General features: G+C 40.8%; 1 protein-coding gene and 1 long non-coding RNA gene across 6 annotated transcripts in view; one reads left to right on the forward strand and one right to left on the reverse strand.

Annotated features, from left to right (window-relative positions):
* The window catches only part of LOC111265388 (uncharacterized), a 66,689-nt gene extending 57,498 nt beyond the window's left edge, over nt 1–9,191 (forward strand). For 4 of the 5 annotated variants that reach the window (XM_022842005.2, XM_022842003.2, XM_022842001.2 and 1 more), the window contains 4 exons: nt 39–5,545; nt 5,803–5,929; nt 6,605–6,828; nt 7,062–9,191. In XM_022842005.2, coding sequence (XP_022697740.1) covers nt 39–1,109 — 1,071 coding nt within the window. In that variant the 3' untranslated portion in view covers nt 1,110–5,545; nt 5,803–5,929; nt 6,605–6,828; nt 7,062–9,191. The remainder of the gene's footprint in view (nt 1–38; nt 5,546–5,802; nt 5,930–6,604; nt 6,829–7,061) is intronic. The other variant, XM_086970482.1, reaches the window with a different exon arrangement.
* Nucleotides 8,572–17,680, reverse strand: LOC147752809 (uncharacterized). Its single transcript, XR_015313061.1, has 2 exons — nt 12,885–17,680; nt 8,572–12,526 (listed from the first exon to the last, which is right to left on the reverse strand). It is a non-coding gene; the product is annotated as an uncharacterized LOC147752809 (long non-coding RNA).
* Nucleotides 17,681–18,940: the final 1,260 nt, after the last annotated feature.

Here is an 18,940-nt window from a genome sequence, read left to right on the forward strand (position 1 = left end):
CTAACGTTCCCGATTTTCCTTCTGCTTGTTTCTCGTAGTCGGCTGTGGATACTGCGCGTGCGCTTCGTTGTGTTTTCGAGCCGAAACCGGGCTCGGGTCCTGTCGTATCGCGGATCGTGTCATCATCGCTTTTGGTCGACGTGCTCGACGTTATTTCCGTAACGTATTCCGGTGACTCGATTGACTCGTACCTCGACGTCCAGTTGGGTAAAGGACCGTTCCACGCGAATCCTGTTAATGGATTGGTCAAGATAGGCGAGACGCTCACACTCGTCGTCTTTATCCACGGCGATGATTACGACGTCCACGTGAAGGATTGCGTGGCTCATGACGGCGACGCAGCTGTGAATTCAATACGTCTGAGCGATAAACGCGGATGCGTTCTTACCCCCAAACTTATGGGTCCATGGCAAAAGACTAGGGATACGGCGAATACTGGCGCATCCGCCATTGCCTGGGCGTACCTTGAAGCTTTCAAGTTTCCCGACAAGCTTGAGGTGTTCATTGAGTGTAATATCGAAATTTGCAAATACGAGTGCCATCATGACAAGGAGAAATGCCTCGAAGCAAAGAAAGCCCGCCTTCGAAAGCGACATGAACGCGTCTCAAACACGACTGTAATCGATGAAAAGTTACTAACCAGGCTGCGTCGTGATGCCGAGGCCGATCAAGCTCAGTCGCAAGACCGATCGTCGACTAGTAACAATGAGTTATCGGAGACCGCTCATCTAATCAGAGGTATTCGGGTTATTGCCCCGGAGGACGTATCCGAGGACTCTCCTTCAAACCGCCTGATCAAACCCAATATCGGTGTCCACTCTGTTTCTATGGCAGGAAACGATCAAGCGGCTTCGGTCGTTATCATGAACACGAATCAACTCTGTGTCTCGACTACGGGTTTCCTATTTGTGACTGGTTTGTCCGTCGCAATACTGGTCGCCTTACTTCTAACCATTGTAGGTTTGTATTTGCGAATGCGCCAACTAGATCCAGAGGTTCAACTAGTGAACGAGGCAGCGATGGCTGGAACGATACAACGGAGACATGTCATTGCTTCGATATCGGAGCGAGCAGGGCAGGGCGCCCCAAGACGTAAAGGGGATTTCTAATGTTACTAGACGGCCTAGGCTATGAAAGGTGAAATTTATTCACAGATCCTATAGTATTATCAATATATTGATAATATAGTCGCAGCAATAATAGGGACTTGGAAGAGACGTCTTGCAGAACGCCAAAGTAAAGGGACAATGATGTTGTTCCAGTTGGATTCATAACTTAGTTGTCTATTTCTAACAACCGCCATATTAATGACAGTGATACAACAGAGGAAAGTTCTACCAGCTAATCATGACGGGAACCTTCATTGAATCTAACTTACCGTACTCTTTTTTTTTTACAATCAAATGGTTGAGAAACGTATATTTCATTATTTTTACTTGTGTATAAGCTTAAAAACAAAAAAATAAAAAATTAGCTACATTAGAAGAACATGCTAGGCGGTACGCCGCGTCTCAAAACTCTTACAATTCATCCTACTTCATTTATACCACAACGTCCGCACCTACTAAACGTAACAAGAGCTTCGGTCCTAAACTCAGCAAAGCCGTGTCCCGATCACCAGCGGAAAAAAGAATATATAAAGGTTTTGCCTCAAGTGATAGCGTCACGGTAATAGTTGTTGTCAGTATCCATAATAACCTTGAGGTTATTAAAGTTACAATCGTTAATATTATCTGTTAGCTAGGATCTACGTATAGTAAAGCAAAACCGTCGGCCATATTCTTCCCGTTAGTATAGAAAAGGGAAACCCATACGAGTTGTAATTGGTATCTGTTTAATAGCGCGCGGCGAGCGCTCGAAGCGGACGATGAGATGGTTTTATCAGCGAGTGTACGACGCTCTGTCTCATTTCTACGAGTTCAGGCATGTCACAGAAAACCATAGTTCTTCATTTCGTATTATGGTATTGTTTCTTTGTCACACGTATGTGCGGTCTCGGCTTCAGCGTTAACTATTGATCGCATCTATGGTTCTAGACTGGGTGGTGGAACTTTTAGCTTGGTATATAGGCTCTAGAAACATTTGGCATCTTATTTGGCCTTTGCACGCGCGCCCAGCGAAGTACGTAGGTTTTACGCATATAGGAGCTGCTATCGCGGACGCGACTGCCATAACTACGAGGTGTCGAGAGGCTCTGAGTAACGTTAATATCGCACATTGGATTGAACTGCTGTAAATAGTGTGTGTATGTATATAATTGTGAGATCGTTGTAACCTTGGTAAAATAAAGTCAACAAGTTTTTGTTATCATTTTTTAAACTATGTAACTCGTTCGTTTTTACATTGGAATGTATATCTGCTGCGGAAACAAGTCTTTTGTTCGAGTCGATCGTTAACGCGATCATCGGGCCATTCATAAAAAATGTATTTTTTTATTATATATATATATATTTTTTTGGTTTGTACTCCAATTTGATACACTGACATCTTGTCTTATAATTCAGCTAGTTACCGTATAGATGTGTCGAGTAAGAAATTTGTTAATAATCTTAAGGATACATGATTGTTGTCCCCGTGTTATGTTCTGCTGATGCTCGTGATAAACCTCTGCTGTAACAGTACCGGCAAAGTTCAATAACTGCAGAGTCCGCAGACTTGGGTCTCTAACGAAAAAAAAAAATACGATTTTTCTAACTCTTGCATATGCATTATAGAAAAATTTTAGATAAAACGAAAAATTAATAAGCTGGCCAAACGCCGAAATTCCGCCAAATCGTTAACCGCGAAGCCGTTTTGCAGTTGCCCATGTATGGCGTTACGCTGCGTCTAGAATTAGCAGTTTGTACAGCTATGTTAGCAGGACTGCATAAGCCTGTTGGCGGATTACTAAAATTTCTCGCAGGAAGTGAACGCAGTTCACCAAAACGCTAACCCAAGGTTAGAAGGTGATACTGAATTAGTTAAAGGTTCCAGGTCTAGAAAGACCTCAAATGCTTTTGAAGTACCTCCATGAATGTACATTTTCAACTGAACCCATTCGATATTGATGTTTTTGACTTTGCTACATTTATTCCCGGAAGCGTATCGCATACAGCCATTCACTGAAGGTCCTATAGCAGGGCATACTTCTAACGGATTTTCATTGTTCATTGCAAGCGACGCGTACGTTGTAGTTATTATTACAAAACGACAAAGATTGACTTAGATATTTTCAAAAATCATAAAACCTAAAGTTACATTAAAAAAATTATGAAGGCGCTGTAAACGTGACAAACCTCTCCTAGTCAAGAAAATGCTGCATCGTCTAGTGAAATAGTAATGATAGTATAGGTGTATAGATAATAATAGTAATTAGCTGTTATTAACTTTAGTTCCACGTCTGAATGTCTGATTCCCCATTCTGAAATAGTATATCTATCTAACACACCTAAGATCATTTCTATGTCCCTAGGTTCATTAGGGAGAGCGTGTAGATCAAATTAGGAATGACACAAAAGAGACCTTATTTTTGTGCACGGTGACGGCAAACAGTTTACTAATCTGCAAGTGATACCGTTTGAAGTAAGTGAACTTACTAACCGGATTTCTAGTGATGTAGTTGTTTGGCTCCAATAACTTAGTGTCACCTTCACTGAGGACTGCACTTTTCATATGAGAATATTTTATGGGCCAGTATAACGTTTCGAATGGAACTCACGAACGACGGCTTTCTTAAAAGTTTCGCCCACCACTTCTGATGCTGGACCCTCGAAAAGTAAGCCGTTGAAATAGATTGTTGAAGCTACGCGCTGCATTTTCATGTTCTATAAAACAAGAGTGAATATCCTGACGTGAGGAAGAGAGTTTCCTGATACTTCTTAGGTGATTCGTATTAGAGATTAATGTCGCAAACCCGGATTATGTGCTCATCGATAGTAAGTACTTCAATTTCTCTTGAGTCGAGCATAATAGTAGTAATCAAATATCGGTCCCTCAATATGCGTATGCAGACTTTGTTATCTTTTTCAGAATTACGACATATTGAAACGCCGCCTGTTGATTGCTTAAAATCGCATGCTTTGTAAATGGTACGTATTTAATAACAAGAATTGTATGCATCAGTGGCTATTTCCAGCAAACGTGTCGCATTTTTACATCCGTCCGTAAAATGTCTCGGATACGGACAGAGGATACCTCATCTGCTAGATAAAAATACTAAGAAGGAAATTTTGTCTATCTATGCATTTGGGGTAACATGTCGTAGTTTGCGAAGGCAATATAAATACTCTAAGTTCTGTATCGACAATACGAGCTCTGTATTGCTAACTAACTTTAGTTAAGTACATTTGGAAGATGCGACATTTTCGAGGGGCTTCTAAAGCCCTAGGGCGGTATGTTAGACCGACGAATATAAACGAAATCAAAGTTAAATGTTACGATGTAATAAACTTGAGAGCTTTATGCGTTACTAATCAGTGAGTACCGCAAACGGATCATGCATTGTTTTGACATGAAATCAAAATACTGGTCGTCATGTGGAGAAAGTAGTGATACGCGTCCATGCTGAATGCCTGCTCGTGATAGTACGACGTACTTGATACGTTTCTATTTTGTCTTTTTTCTATGTTGTCTATTTTTTCTAGTTCATCACAGTTGTTCAAGTAATCGTACACGTAACGGTGACGTTTGACTGTTTCATCCAATTTTACGGTTTTCCCCTTGACAGAATGTAGTTGTATTATATATAGATTTAATTTTGCTTAAACTGTTTGGTAGCCATGAAGTAAATACTACTTCTACTCAAATAAACACGACTATCTGACGGTGATCTGGGCTAAAACTTATTGACTACTCTCTATGTGCGATTTCTACTTTTGACCCATCAATCATCCACGTTACCTGAGAGAAACAAGTAGTAGGTAATTAAGTAAGACTCATGCTCTGTTTTAGCTCGGAAGTGAAGCTAATTATCTTAGTTCTTCATTGAAGTGACGACACGAATCGAAGTTTCGTGAGAGTCCTGAATGACCATTTCATAGACAACGGGTCAAAATTCAAACGGTGTCTATCTTTGAAAGCTATTCAATGACGACAGTAAAGCGTTATTCCCTCAAGACGATTATTTTAGGTACTTTGTTGCCTTTGTATTAAACTACGAAACGACATTCAGCTCTGAAGTGAACTAAATTAATTAGTGAACTTCCTGTCTAGTTATTTATTGAATGATTTAGTAGATCTAGAGTAGTCTAAACGCTTTACGTTTTTACAGCAAGTGTAATACTCTTCAGCGTATATTATCCAGAAAAGGCACCAGTTTGAAGATGCGGCCGACGAAATAAAAACGACAAAAAACAGCTTTTACAAACTGTTGTTTTTCGCTGTCAAATTTCGCAAAATCTTGCTATTTAAGTTTCGTATCGTCAGCTCGAAACAAGCCTGATTTGGGACGCTCGCTAGGACCAAGTAGAATGACTATTTCAATTCAGGGAAAAACTAGGGCGAAAACAGCTTCTAATTTGACCTATTAGGAATCGTTTCGATCGCATCTTCCGTCAAAAAGGAAAGGGTATGTGAAGTGGTCACCGGAGAGTAAACACCGTATCAATTTCGTACTGCATTCGACGAGAGCGCGTTCTCCATTCGTGAATACGTAAAATGATAGGTTAGATGGCACGATTTTTCGCAAGGGTAGCGGTGTCTTTCACGTGGCTGTCCATTGTTTGAATGATACGTGCCGAGCGAGGTGAGTAACCGATGCCTTTGGCCGAATGTGCTGCTGTGATAGTTTTCTCTATCGGTCAATATCAGTCGTTGTTTATCTAGGCACGTTCGTGCATCGGCCTTTGGTATCGGTCATCAGTCACTGATGGTGGGACCGGATTAAAAGATCGGACCAAACAGATGTTCGCACGATCTCATTTAACGTTGATACGAATATGACCCAGTTTTGGTGAGTTGGATCATGATGCAAATTTAGAAAGTTCGTGTTTTATTTATGCTAGTTGAAGTCGCAGCGTATACACGACGGGCTTCGTTAATACGACGTATGACTAGCTTAGCTTCCTTTGTGATCTTACGTTATTGTTAAATTACGTTTTGGCTACATACAGATTACGTAGTTTAGTTTATCGAAATCAACAAATTCAGGGGTTTAAGATATTCAGCTTGTCGTGTAATGCGACTTAGTGAGCGTTATTTCCTTGACAATATGGAACTCGAGTTTGAGTCCTTTTTGTAATTTTTTTTTTTTAAATTTAGTTAGTTATTTACTTTAACCTTTCATGCTTGTGTTTGTATGTATAGACAACTCATAAAAGAATTAGAAAAAGGCAGAGGGCAATGTATGGCTGGCTGTACATTTGTCGAAAGCTTCACTGTAATACTGAGCTATTTAGATTTGATGGGGAAGTAATTTGCTAGCGTGTTTAATTGCAAATTTCGGAACGGTGCACCACTGCGAAATCATATTAATCAGTATTAATTTAATTATTATTTAATAAATTAATAGTATTAATCAGCTTGGTCATTATGGCCGGCTTCAATATCTCATATGCAAATTTTGATTGAAAACTATATCCGATCCCAACTGTTGGAACGCTCCGATTCTAATTCATGTATTTGGTAGATTTATTCGTAATTATGGGTTCAGGATGTTGTTTGTCTTCGGCAACGTCACCGGCAGAACTAGTCTCCACTCCAGTCTCGTGTCCACAGTCATCCAAGGTCGCCTCATCGAAAAGTTCAGTCTATCCAAATTGTCAAGGTCAGCCCCTGGAGCTACCAGCTGAAGACGACGACTCCGACCTTCCAATATGGGCCTGTCAATGCGTTCACCAGGCTGAGAACTCGGTATGCGTGTTTTTCTTTATTAGATAACCACAAACGTAAATTTCAACTCGCTCTGTCATTTGATTTGAGATGATATTGAAGCAGATCGGCAGGTCCAGATCTTATATAGGAATACTGAAGGTAAACAAACATAATCGGACGTAAGGTCTCGGACGTAAGGTCACAATCGCAAGCTTTTCAGTTCACGAGCCTAATTTAAAACGGGTATGGGTTTTTAATCGTTTTGCTTATAGGTTGTCCTTCACTCTGGATTGATTGTTTCTATTGTTCCCCATCTCGAAAGCGTGGCCTTGCCCGATCGAAGGCTTCGTCGCCGGTGGGATGTTCCGCTTCATGGGCAGTGCTTTTTCGCAAAAGCATCAGATGCGACTGAGTCTACGTCTGTAAAGGACAAGGTCCCGACAAAAGCTTCGACTCGAAACTCTACTCCAACACCCAGCACAAGTAAATCAATTTCGTCACGCCAGGTTCCAGGTTCCCGTTTGAGGTCTACGCTTTGTGAAGATCAGGAAAGTGTCCCGCGAATGTCTAAAGCGACTCGGCGTGTAGTGTTAACGCGACGCGTGGTGTTTGGGGGTTTAACTGGCGGGTCAAAGCCAGTATCAAAATCTGGGTTAGTCCAAACCAGTCTTGGCAAGCCAAATGGACAGCTCGCTGCTGTAGCCTCGTCAGAGTCAGTCGCCAGGTTAATTAAACCGTTTGTCAAGTACGTCAATGTGGATTGGTATAACTCATTATATCGTAGTCAGTTTCAGCAATCGAATATGTACTCGTTAGTCTTCCAGGACAGACGGATTACCAGGTTTAAACGTCCATTGCAAACTCGAACCTCACAGCTTCTGTTCGGATCGGTCCTGTCCAACAAGACGACATCGCTCAGATTGGCAAGATTCGGATTGTATCAGATTTCTCCAGATTGGGGTAATTCAGACTCCTTTGCAAGTTCGACAGATTCAGGGTAATAAATACAAAAACAGCGAAAATATTAACCTTCATATAGGTAGAAAGCTTCGTTTGGTGCAAATACCCAAAAATCAGCTGGTATCTCACTCGACTATACGTAGTTAGGACAGTATGTTGCTGCTATACGAACTGGAAACCACGCAGCTTGAGACATTGTATTAAGCTTCTAGCCTCCGGTTTACCTTGTTTATTTTTTAATCCCTAACGTTTTTTTAATAACGATTATGATGTAATCTTTACCAAAAATTACATCATGTTTTAGACGTCGGTGTCAAACGATGAGTGCTTTTAGTCAATGTCTCCTTTGGCATTGTCCGTCGGACAACTAGTTACTTCAAAGGTACGAAGTGTTTCAAACGAAAATTCTATTAAACAGTAGTAGAAGTTCACATTGTACAGGAGTGGTACACCGACATGATCATGCAGAAGTACGGCTATCCTTAACGTAACGTAACGTTGACTACGATTTACGGAAATGAATGTGCGAAAGGCTGTCGAAAGGACTGTACAATCAACCGATTGTCTCCTCTAGCTCAATACAGACTGAATCCGAATGAGAAAAAACTTCCGTGAGTTATCACTGACAGCGTGAAACATTCACTAAAACCAAAGGCAATTGATCTAAGCTTCAAAGGCGAACATTATTAGCGACGGTAATATTCACGCGGTGAAATTTACGGCACAGGAGCCTACGAGGAAGAAGTCTTTATGTTTGTATAAGAACGCTTCATTATTCACTGGATTCGGATTTTCGTAAAAATTCTCGCGATTAGTTAATAGCGTCTCGAGACGGAAAAAAAAAAAAAAAGTTGTTATTTTCGTAAAAAGGCTTCACTTTGAACGGCGTTCGACTTTTCTAGTCGTACCATCTTCATTGTATAAAGCGGTGCACTAAGACGTTTGTCCTGCCAAGCATGAACTGTTGATGACAATAGGTCAGAAGCAATAACTGTATATGTTACAATACCTACTAATTCGCACCCGTTATATTGTATAGTGGATCAACTTCGATATATACAGATGTATAGTAGATCGAAATACTACATGGCTAATAATATCTATTTAGTCGGTCATCGGCTTCTACTATTTTAGGTATTTTACAATTTAGGTACGACAAGCAGGTTTATTTGGTTCTACATTGTGCATACAATTCGTGTGGCAATTGTTTTCGACAAAGCAATGCCTCGTTTCGTTGAACGAGATATTTGGCTTTCCAAACCGTTGCCACATTGATTCAGGTGAGCCTATAGGTATACAAATGTGTAAGGCACGATGCCATACGGACGTGCCAAATTGAGAACGGCCTAACTACACGAGCAGGGATACGCAAGCAAAGACGAAGACGTTTTATTTCTATTAGTACCCTACCGAATAAAGAGTCGACCATGTTGAATTCGTTATTAATGGATGTTTATTTGAGTGCAACTAATCGTACAAAATATACATGAGGTATCTTCCATGTGGAGAGCCATGCCGCTCTTAGACGTGTGGCAGATGCTTCCGAGTGGCTCGTCGCGAAACCTCACCATCCAGAGCGTCCGTCACACTCGTTCATTACACATTATACGGTTTTTATCGGTTTTTTGCCAAAAAATTGCTTATATCATTTCTTTAATCTCTTTTTCGCCCTTCACTACACATTACTGCCATTTATCAGTGTAACCGCCACTAGAATTATTATCAGCTTCATTATCAGCTTGTCACCCAACTGCTCGCATGTGGACGCGCAATATTTTTTAATTGACACTTTCTCTAAATTCCGAACCCTCCCCGCGCTTATATTTATCTTAATATAATAATTACCATTATTATTTTTCCTGTAGAACTTTCTGCGCGCCTACCTACCTCTAGATGTATTTATTTTTATTTTATACTTTAAGTCTGTCACCTTGCGGTGTTTCCTCAAGGGGGAGCGTTATTTTCATTCTCCCGCTCTGTTTCCAGCAGACGGAATTGTCGACGTCTTTCTCTGGCCACAGGCTGGCGACGTTGGTAAGGGGAGGGAAGTCGCTTGTATATTAGAAACTCCATTTTACTTGTCAATGTAAAATGTCTATTCCTTCGGTCATTGTATCTCGATTGAGATCGGATGTTCTTTGTCGGTTTATAATTACCTATTATGCATATTATATATATATATATATATATGTATATATATATCGGTTGTCTACAAGCACCTTGCGATATTTTATGCATTGTCGGTGTTTCTTTATCGCTTAATGTATTTGTTATTACCATAGTTTGTTTTTAGAATAAGTATTACCCATTCCAGTGTCTTCTCTTTTGTTTTACATCTGACAGAAGGCTGGGAGATGGCTCAAATGGAACATGCCGTTAACGTTGAGACAACATAAAAGAGAATTATTACAAATTGATAAACTGTAAAGTAAAAACTGCAAACTGCGTTTTTGGGATGATTAAAAATCACTGTTTTAACAGTCGTTTGTAGATATTGGTTTCGTATTTAACGGCTAGAGCTACCGGCTGGATGAGATCTGGTGAGCGTGTTGGCCCACAGAAAAACGCAAGCTTAGATAAGCTGATTGACATCTATAATTTCTATGTATATTTAACGTTGATTTGGCAGTTCGTCTTACATTGTTCCCATTGTATGGATACAAATAAACGAGGCGAGAAATGCTGGAGTGAGCTCAAAACTATAAAGTTATCATATACGTTGTGAACAAAAGTGGACCGTCATACATTTTCTCGACAGGACGCAGAAGAGATTTTTCAGTAAAATTTTCATCTGTGCGGTAGCCGGTTTTTTTTTTTTTTTTTTTTTCGTCAAATTTTTGCCTCTTCCTAACATTTGCCGAATGGTCGTTGTTTAGTTGCACGTTTTTTCCTCTTAGCTTTCCTGCCGTTAGCCAGCCAGCCAGCCAGCCAGCCAGCCAGCTCATCGTAGCCGATCTGGCCATCCCCTTGAATCGGCCTATTAGCCGTCATTGACTCAACAGTTGAACGTACGGTTCAAAACGAGCCGATCTTTAGGAATGGTTTAGTTCTTTACCAGTACCGCGGTATATGCTTTCGGCAGCAATATTAGCATTAGCATACCTCATCGTCCTTCAATTTGCCTACTGAATGCGTGTGTATTATGAAGTGTATGTACTCACATCACTGGTCGTGTTGGTGTTGCTCTCGTAACTATTGTTATCGTCTTATTCTTGCTTTTTGAAATGTTAATTTTTCTGCTAACGCCTATAGTCGCCAGGACGACCAACGCTAAATCGGACGATTTCCTTTAGAGTAGGCCGTCCCTTCCGGTTTTGCCTTTACGCGTTCGTTAGCTTGATCGTGTCATCTCTTTACGTACGGCAACTTTTCTGCTACTCTACATCATTCGAACTAGCTATTGTTCGTATAGCTTCGGTTGCTCCTTTTTTGTTGTCGTCCACTTCGGTCTTATCTTCTGTTCTCTATTTTGTCATTTTCCAGTCCCCGCTGATAATTTCGTCGGGGTGTGGGTCGGTATGGTGTTAATTCGTGTCGTGTATTGATGCTATCGCAAAAGTTAGCAACGTTCCAAGAAGTTTACTGTTACACTTTACAATGTTGTTTGTTTGGTTGGTAAGACTTGCCCTTCCTCCTACACTTGTCAGCGCTCGATGTTGGCTTTGTTTTCTCATAGGCAGGAAACTCGTACCTGCTACTTAGTCCTGCTGAGTTCTACGGCATTTTGCTGACAATGCGGGATGATTATGGAAAAGCGATGATCGTATCTCTGCTTTGTCATGTCGTGGCTGTGGCAATACAATTCAACGAGCACCGTATTATTCAGCCTTCGTTGACTTTCATTACTTGTCGTTTGATTCACTTCGGATTGAGTTGGCGCGGTTGACGTCCACCGGCGCCAAAGGACGCCGATATATGAATAGTCTTTTTTTTTTTGTGTATATAATTTGTATATGTATATATACACATCTCCTTTGCGTTTTTTTTACCGGCCATTTTGCGGCTGTCACTTTTGAGAATCGTTTGTTATTAGCTTGGTTTTGTCATCTTAGTTGTCATAATAATAATAATAATATAGACACATATGGTTTGTAGTTAAAAACAGGTTGAACTTTCCTCTTTCATGGTTTGGTCGTGTGCATGTTGAGTGACTCAGCATCATTATAACAGTAGAGGACCTCGTACGGGAAAGAACCAATTGTCTCCGGTGATATCTTTACGCGGTTGTTACTATATTCGCTTTTATCACTTTGGTTGTTCTCGTTATTTTTACTGCTACTGATGTTGTTTTTCTGTATTTACTATTTTCGTTGTAAAAATTGTTCATTTTTTTTTTAACTACGTTTTTTCGATTTGACGTCCTCGTTCATCCTTAACAACGATCCGCTTCGCTATTACTGTTGTGTTACTGTCTATTAGTATTGGTATTTAAGTATGTTTCTTATTCGGTTGTTATTGCTATTGGTTTTCCATGATCGTAGTACCATTGTTTGGTAGTAGACTTGTTACTACAGATGAAGTTAGTCTGTGATCCATCTTCAATCGCGCATCTCCATCGTTTTTTCTTTGAAGTTGTTGTTGTTGTTATCGCTATTATTGAAGACCTTTGAGAATTTGGCAATATGGCTCATCATTGTTCGGTCATCTTCGATGTTTTTAGTTGTTGTTGTTGTTGTTGTTGTTATTTTGTTGCCGTTCATTCGCTGCGTGTTGAACTCGGCTCTTTCTGAGGGCCTTTTTATATATATCAATTTGTCTCCTCCTCGTTTACCTTCTCCTATTTGACAGTAATTGTTATTAATTATTCATGGTACATTTACGTTACGTAATTGTCTTCATTGTTATTCTGGAATCGTGAAAAGATCACTGCTTTTCCCTTCGACGCAGACCTTCGTCTCCAGCACTGCTTCATATTTTGGTCATAATAATTATTAATACAAATACATCAATGCATTATACTAAATAAATAACGTTGATAGTTGACAATCATCGTTCGATAGTAACAGTTGCCCAGTCATCTTAACATGGTGGGTGGGTCACTCATTCAGCCAACCGTTCACCTACAGAAATCCTGATTCTCTTCATTTTTTTATCCCAATAGTAAGTATCAAGTCTCGTGTGTATCATCTACTCACCACTCACACAGTTCATTGCTTCGTTACTTCCGTATCTACGTTCGGGATTGATACATCTGAATTTTTTTACTGGCCGGGACTTCTCGCATTAAGCAAGCACACAAAGGCCTGGCAGCGAACGGTCAAGTACTATTGGTTTCTCCATCGTAGCAACGCTACAGCGTTTGTAAGGCCCGCCCTGCCTTCCGCGGCCGTTTCCAGCAGTTGTTGGTGGAGCTGCATTTGCCCACAAAACAGCATTAGCTATTTAAATGAGAAACATGAAAATTTTTAAATTTAAAAATACCGGATATTTGCAATTGACGCAGTACAGCCAATCATGTTTCGCGAGAACGTTACCCGATCGACAGATGTCGTATTCGCTGCTTAGCTAGCTCGTATTGGTCGTCGTTTAATTTTAAGTTTTTTTTTTTTTTTCGGTATAAACACACGTATACACCTGTGTGTATTTACATACTCTCCGACGAACGATTCATACGTGGACATTCGGCCATTCTCGCGGTCTCGTAGAAAGCGTGCTGATGGCACTTCAGTGTCGCAGCGTTTGTTAGCTGTAGTGAGCAGCTACAGTCAATCACCCATGACAAAATACTCCAGGAAATTAACAGTTTTTAAATAGCTATATTAGATACAATACGGGTCTAGAAAAAAAAAAAAAAAAAAAAGTTAGTCATATAATAAAAACGGAACGTTCTTGTTCGGGCGTAAAAAGTATAACCACTTCGACACTTTGACGCTATAAAATAGCGCTAGTAAAGTGAACGGGAACCGCAATTTTCATCTCACCCCCCCGTTTAACTGTGACTATTCCGTGCCTTTTTCGCTACGACGACGACGACGACGACGACGAAATGAAATAGAAAATGGAGCGTAACACTGAAGCCATCTTGGATTTTGGATTACGAAATTCAATTAGATCGGATTTGTACGACGGTACTTCGCGTCGTTTTCCTCTTTCAACAATACGCTGTCTTTCCTAGACATAATAGTTTACATGTAGAATGATGCAGGACTGGTTGAAACGTCTTGTTTGGGTAACACGCTAAGAAACGATGACGTTCGCACTACTAGGACAGGTCAACCCTGATAATACTCATAATAACCATAATATAGGACCCTAACGAACTATCAGTCGCAATCGATTAATTTCGTTATCGGAAGAACAACTTCACCCCCCTATCTCGAACGAGTAGGGTCCGCGTTGTAGTTTTACAATATTCAATAGAGCTTCCTGAACTAAACAGGTGACGGCCATCTGTCACCTTATCGAGACCTTGAAGTTTCCCCATTTGCCGAAATCGCTTTATGGTAGAGTACATTGGTTTGTGTACGGTAGCTGTTGATGCTACAACTCGACATGTTGCTCAATAGCATTTTCGTCATGTCGATATATTTTTCTGTCTTCTGTGCATGCAAGTAGGTTTGCATAAAAACCTACTCTTTTACTCTACTTTTCCCATTGCGGCTGCTCGTTCATTGGGGCTAGACGTCAGTCGTCTCTACGATTACATTTTATTTTAGCGGAAATTTACTGTAGTAATTATAGAAATTATCTTTGCCTGAAATTTCGCAAAAGCCTCGTGATAAATTCCGCTTTGGTTACATCCTGTAATTTCTCGAAATGTATATAATATTAAGGATCGTTGCTTTTGCTATAACGCAGTAGTTTCTTTCAGGGTATCTACCGCTAATGATCAGTAACTAGCACAGCCAATCACTTGCTCATCTATGGAGTAATAGATAAAAATCGAATATTTTGCACAGGGTATTCAAATAACTAGTGTTCGAACTTACCCGAGAAGAAGATTCTGCAGTAAGTGAGTAAAAGAAAGAAACGACGCGGTTTGTTCGTTGTGGAATCTTCACTCCGTTCTCTGATGGAAGAAGTTGTTGAAGATGTCGGCTTGTTCAAACGTACTTATAACAGTTGCCCTCATTTGAGTTCGCCCGTCGTACAAGTGCTCTGTGAGCTGTTCCATGGTGTTGGTGTAGGGATAATTTTCAATCATCCCGAGAGACATTTATATAAAGACGTATTCAAAACTAACTTGGTCTCATCTTGGATGAGTCTCGCTTTAACAATCTACCGATGCAGAGCATCTTGCTTTATTTACACTCAATTCAACTACGTAACCTTTACGCAATATATCTGTATGTCGTAACGTTGCGTTGGAGTCGTCCTTTCAGTAGAGTGTCCTGATTTTTTCATTGCTGAATCAAGCGCCTTACGCCTGCCGCCTGAGTGCATTGAACTGCCATGGCTGGTTGCTGTATCGTGTTCGAAGTGCTGACCGAATACGGGTAAGAAAATAGGTGAAAACAATCATAATAATATTGGAGACTTTGTTTCAAAGATAGAAATGATATGCTGATATTGATCACATGAAAAGTGCCCCCTTCTCCGATAAAAATTCTATAAATCCACAATTGAAGTAGATAGGGAAAACAAAATACGTTTAGATACGTAAAAACGATATATATCACCACAATACCATAGTCTACTTCAATAACAGACTGGATTGATCAGTATGTGATTCTGCTGTGTCAGGCTCAGTGTCGCTCTCTGATAGTTGGTAGGGGGGGGGGGGGGGGCACGAGGTCAAGTCGATATTGTTCTTGTGTTGACGTCATTGCGACTCCCCTCTAAGCGTTTAGCTCATGTTATCTCTATACATACACATTTATCTTGAAATCGTCATCATCGCTCGATCACAATCTCGCTGGTCTGTTTGACCACTGTAGTTTTCCAAACTGTCGATCGATCGATCGGTCTCGGATCAATAACAATTCAAGTGTAATGTACAAATTGATTTGTTTGCCAGACAATTTATAATAAAACGAATAGAGTTTTAGGCTGTCAGCGTTATGATAGGTGCTATATAGATAGTATAGAAATTGTCCGTTATACGTCGGATGTATTTGGCGAAAAAGTCATAACTTTAGTTTTCTGTTCATTCTAGGTAGTGACCACTTACAATATATTCAACTTAGCTTTGACATATTATAGATTGCCTGCTTTGCTGGTGTGTCTGGGCTACGTTGAACGCAATGGCGAAATATCTAAGTAAAGCGTAAAATTCGGTGCTTTGTTGGTATTCTGTAGTGTTGTCGGCCTCTGCTCCTCCGGTGGCCTTCCGCGCCGCGAATAGTCGTATCGTGAGATTGCGTGGAAATCAGCTTCTTGTGTATGTAGACGTGTCATTTTAACTTTCACGTTTTTTTTACCTAACTCTTATAACATTTTGTTATTAGTTTTATCGTGGTGCTGCTGCTGCTGCTGCTGCTGCTGCTGCTGCTGCTGCTGCTGCTGCTGCTGCTGCTGCTGCTGCTGCTGGTGTCATCGTTGTCGCTATCAGTTTGCTGCTATCATTGCTGTGGAATAGTTGGTAGCAGATCTTCTGAGAAACGCCATAATGTTAATTTTGTTCATGGACGTTTTATGAGCTTTTCAAGAAAGTTGTTTTTTTTTTTGGCTCTTTTAATCGATCTCGTGCTCGTACCGTTTTCTCATCACTATCTGCTTTTCGATTTGATGCTATTTTTATCAATCGGACGAGTGCTGAAACTGCATCAACTGACTATGGTGATGGCTCGGCCTCTAGTTTGGCCTAAAAACGAAGCCGATTTGTTGCCTGTTTTATATTTTTGCCATCGTTCGATATATTTGTGTTGAACTCGGTATAATATCTATTAGTTAGCCCAGTACGGCAACAATCACCTGCTTTCAGCATTCGATGACCGTATACATAACCACACAGTTATTACCATATCAGTGGTAAAAAAAAAATAGGGAAATTTCTCATAAGTGTGGTGTGTCGAGCGACGAGTCATAAGAACGCGTATGGGACGTACAATGTAGGCACAATGTTTGTCATACTGGAAGGCCAGCCGTATCACTTTGCAACGTCGCAATGACGCTGCGAATTTGAATAGTGCGGTTGCCGTATGGCGTCAAAAAGTATACGTAATGGTCCGTATTAGTTTTCCGTGATCGCTGTTCATAGCACCAATTTTTAGTTAATCTTCGAGGGTGCGCTCACTTCGACGCTCGTATGATGCGCTTGTCTCTCGATTCACAACGTTTCTAGTCTGTGTGCCCGTGCAATAGAGTTTTTTCCTAATTAGGCCTATTTTTGCCATCCACTTTATTTTCTTACGCAAGTTTTCAGGAGTTGGATTTGGCGTTCCGTTATCTATTTTCATGGTTAGACTGTCCCTTGACGTCTGCCGTCGCCGACTAAAGGTCGCGTCCTCATGTTCGCCTGTTTTGCTGTTGAAGTTGAGTTGCTATGATTGCGTCCTTGACCTACCTAAATAACTAGTAAAAATTAAGAAGACGGAATAGGATCACAAACTAGTTATAGCAAATCGGGTATGCTTGATTTTGTTACACAGAAATCGTAGTTGACCGCACGAAAAATGAAGTAGTTTTATCTAGTCCTTGGAAAATGTTTACGCTCGCTTTGTCACTATTGTGTGGACTGCGTATCGTGTCGGCTTTGTCGCATGGCTTTATCACATGTGTGAGTTACTGTCACGTGAAGGGTCCATTGATGTATAATACAATGCTGCACCTTCAAGATACATTCGACTCAACCTGAGCCATCCATGGGTCACCGTCATCGAAGGCTTTGAATTCAGAGACATTGAAAATGATCAATTCTATTGGTTACACCTGTAATTGTTCGTGCTGCTGTATAGGGTTGTTTTTGCTATAGTTTTACATTACATATAACTATCGTTGCTGAAACTTGTAGATGGACCCGGGTCGGGCGTCGTCTTTGTCTCATTTGACAGTTCCAACGTTTCAATATAACCTGGCTACGAGATTCCCTAAATCTGTATCGTTCATCGACGTTGTATCATCGTTTCTGTATGTCGTTGTCGTCGTTTTGGTCGACTACACCCTGCAGTGACTAGTAGTTAAATCTGTTATTAGTGTTAGTTTTTCAGAAATAGTATCAAGTGTTGTTTTTGTTACTGTCATCATAGCTTTGATTAGAGTCATCTAACCAGACTTGTATCTTTTGGCTAGTGAGTTGTTTAAATGAACGACTCGAGCTGAAGGTAGCGGGCTACCACGAGAGAAGGCGGTCGCTTTTGGGGAGCTTTCGATCGAGGCTTGAACGAGTTTCAATCATTGATCAATCGTTTAATCATTAATCTTCGCCACTTCATCGGCATCTCTGTTGTTAATGAGGAATTGCTGACCGTGAAGACGGACACTCAACTACAATCACTCCGTTCAGCTGGACTTGTACGGGTTCGGGCGGCAGCCTGCCATGACCTCGGCAGACCTGGTTGCGGTAATGAACCGCGACCGAGTCTCCAGTGAGTCGGGCCGGAACCGCGTGCTAACCAATCGCATGCAATTCAATTAATTAACTGATCTCTGGCTATATTTTTTCTCCCTCTTTTCCTTTCATTAGGATTACAGCACGCTGTCACGTGGGTTCGGGCTGCTCAGTGGGTTCTACGCAATGAGAGAGAAGTATTGGTATTCTTTAGTAAGGGTTTAGGATTATGTCCTAGGTCTGCTAGGCGTTACGAAACACGTACACTCGCGTACAATCGTTGACTGGGGAATGGCGCTACATCGGTAGTAACTGTAGTAGCCGAAACAGTAATAAAAGTAACTTTCACGTTATTACTATTACTATGATCAGTAATCGTGGTAGCAGTAGTATAGGAAGATCGTATTCTTAACTCTCGGTGGGTTTTAGCGGGAATGGGGCGGGGGTAAATCTGTTTGTATTGCGAGTCGCAGTACTACCCTAGTCCTCGAGTTGTCCGCATGTCGTTTACACATTTGCATATTGCTTTCGACATTTCGCCTCGGCGTTTCTACAACAAATTGTATTTATCCTATTACTGTCTATTAAGTTGTACTTGTTATGTTGCGTACCAAGAGAGACGAAGCCCCCTATAACAAGGAGACGTGAGCGGAGACTAAATAACTGCTCTAGTGCATTTCACGCATGAGTGGTATTATCGTCACGTAATACTCTGCTTACATGGCAATGTTTTTCTCGTTTGCTTGGCTTGGTGGGACATTT

Source organism: Varroa jacobsoni, unplaced genomic scaffold, assembly GCF_002532875.2.
Source record: "Varroa jacobsoni isolate VJ856 unplaced genomic scaffold, vjacob_1.0 scaffold_967, whole genome shotgun sequence".
Classification (NCBI taxonomy): domain Eukaryota; kingdom Metazoa; phylum Arthropoda; class Arachnida; order Mesostigmata; family Varroidae; genus Varroa; species Varroa jacobsoni.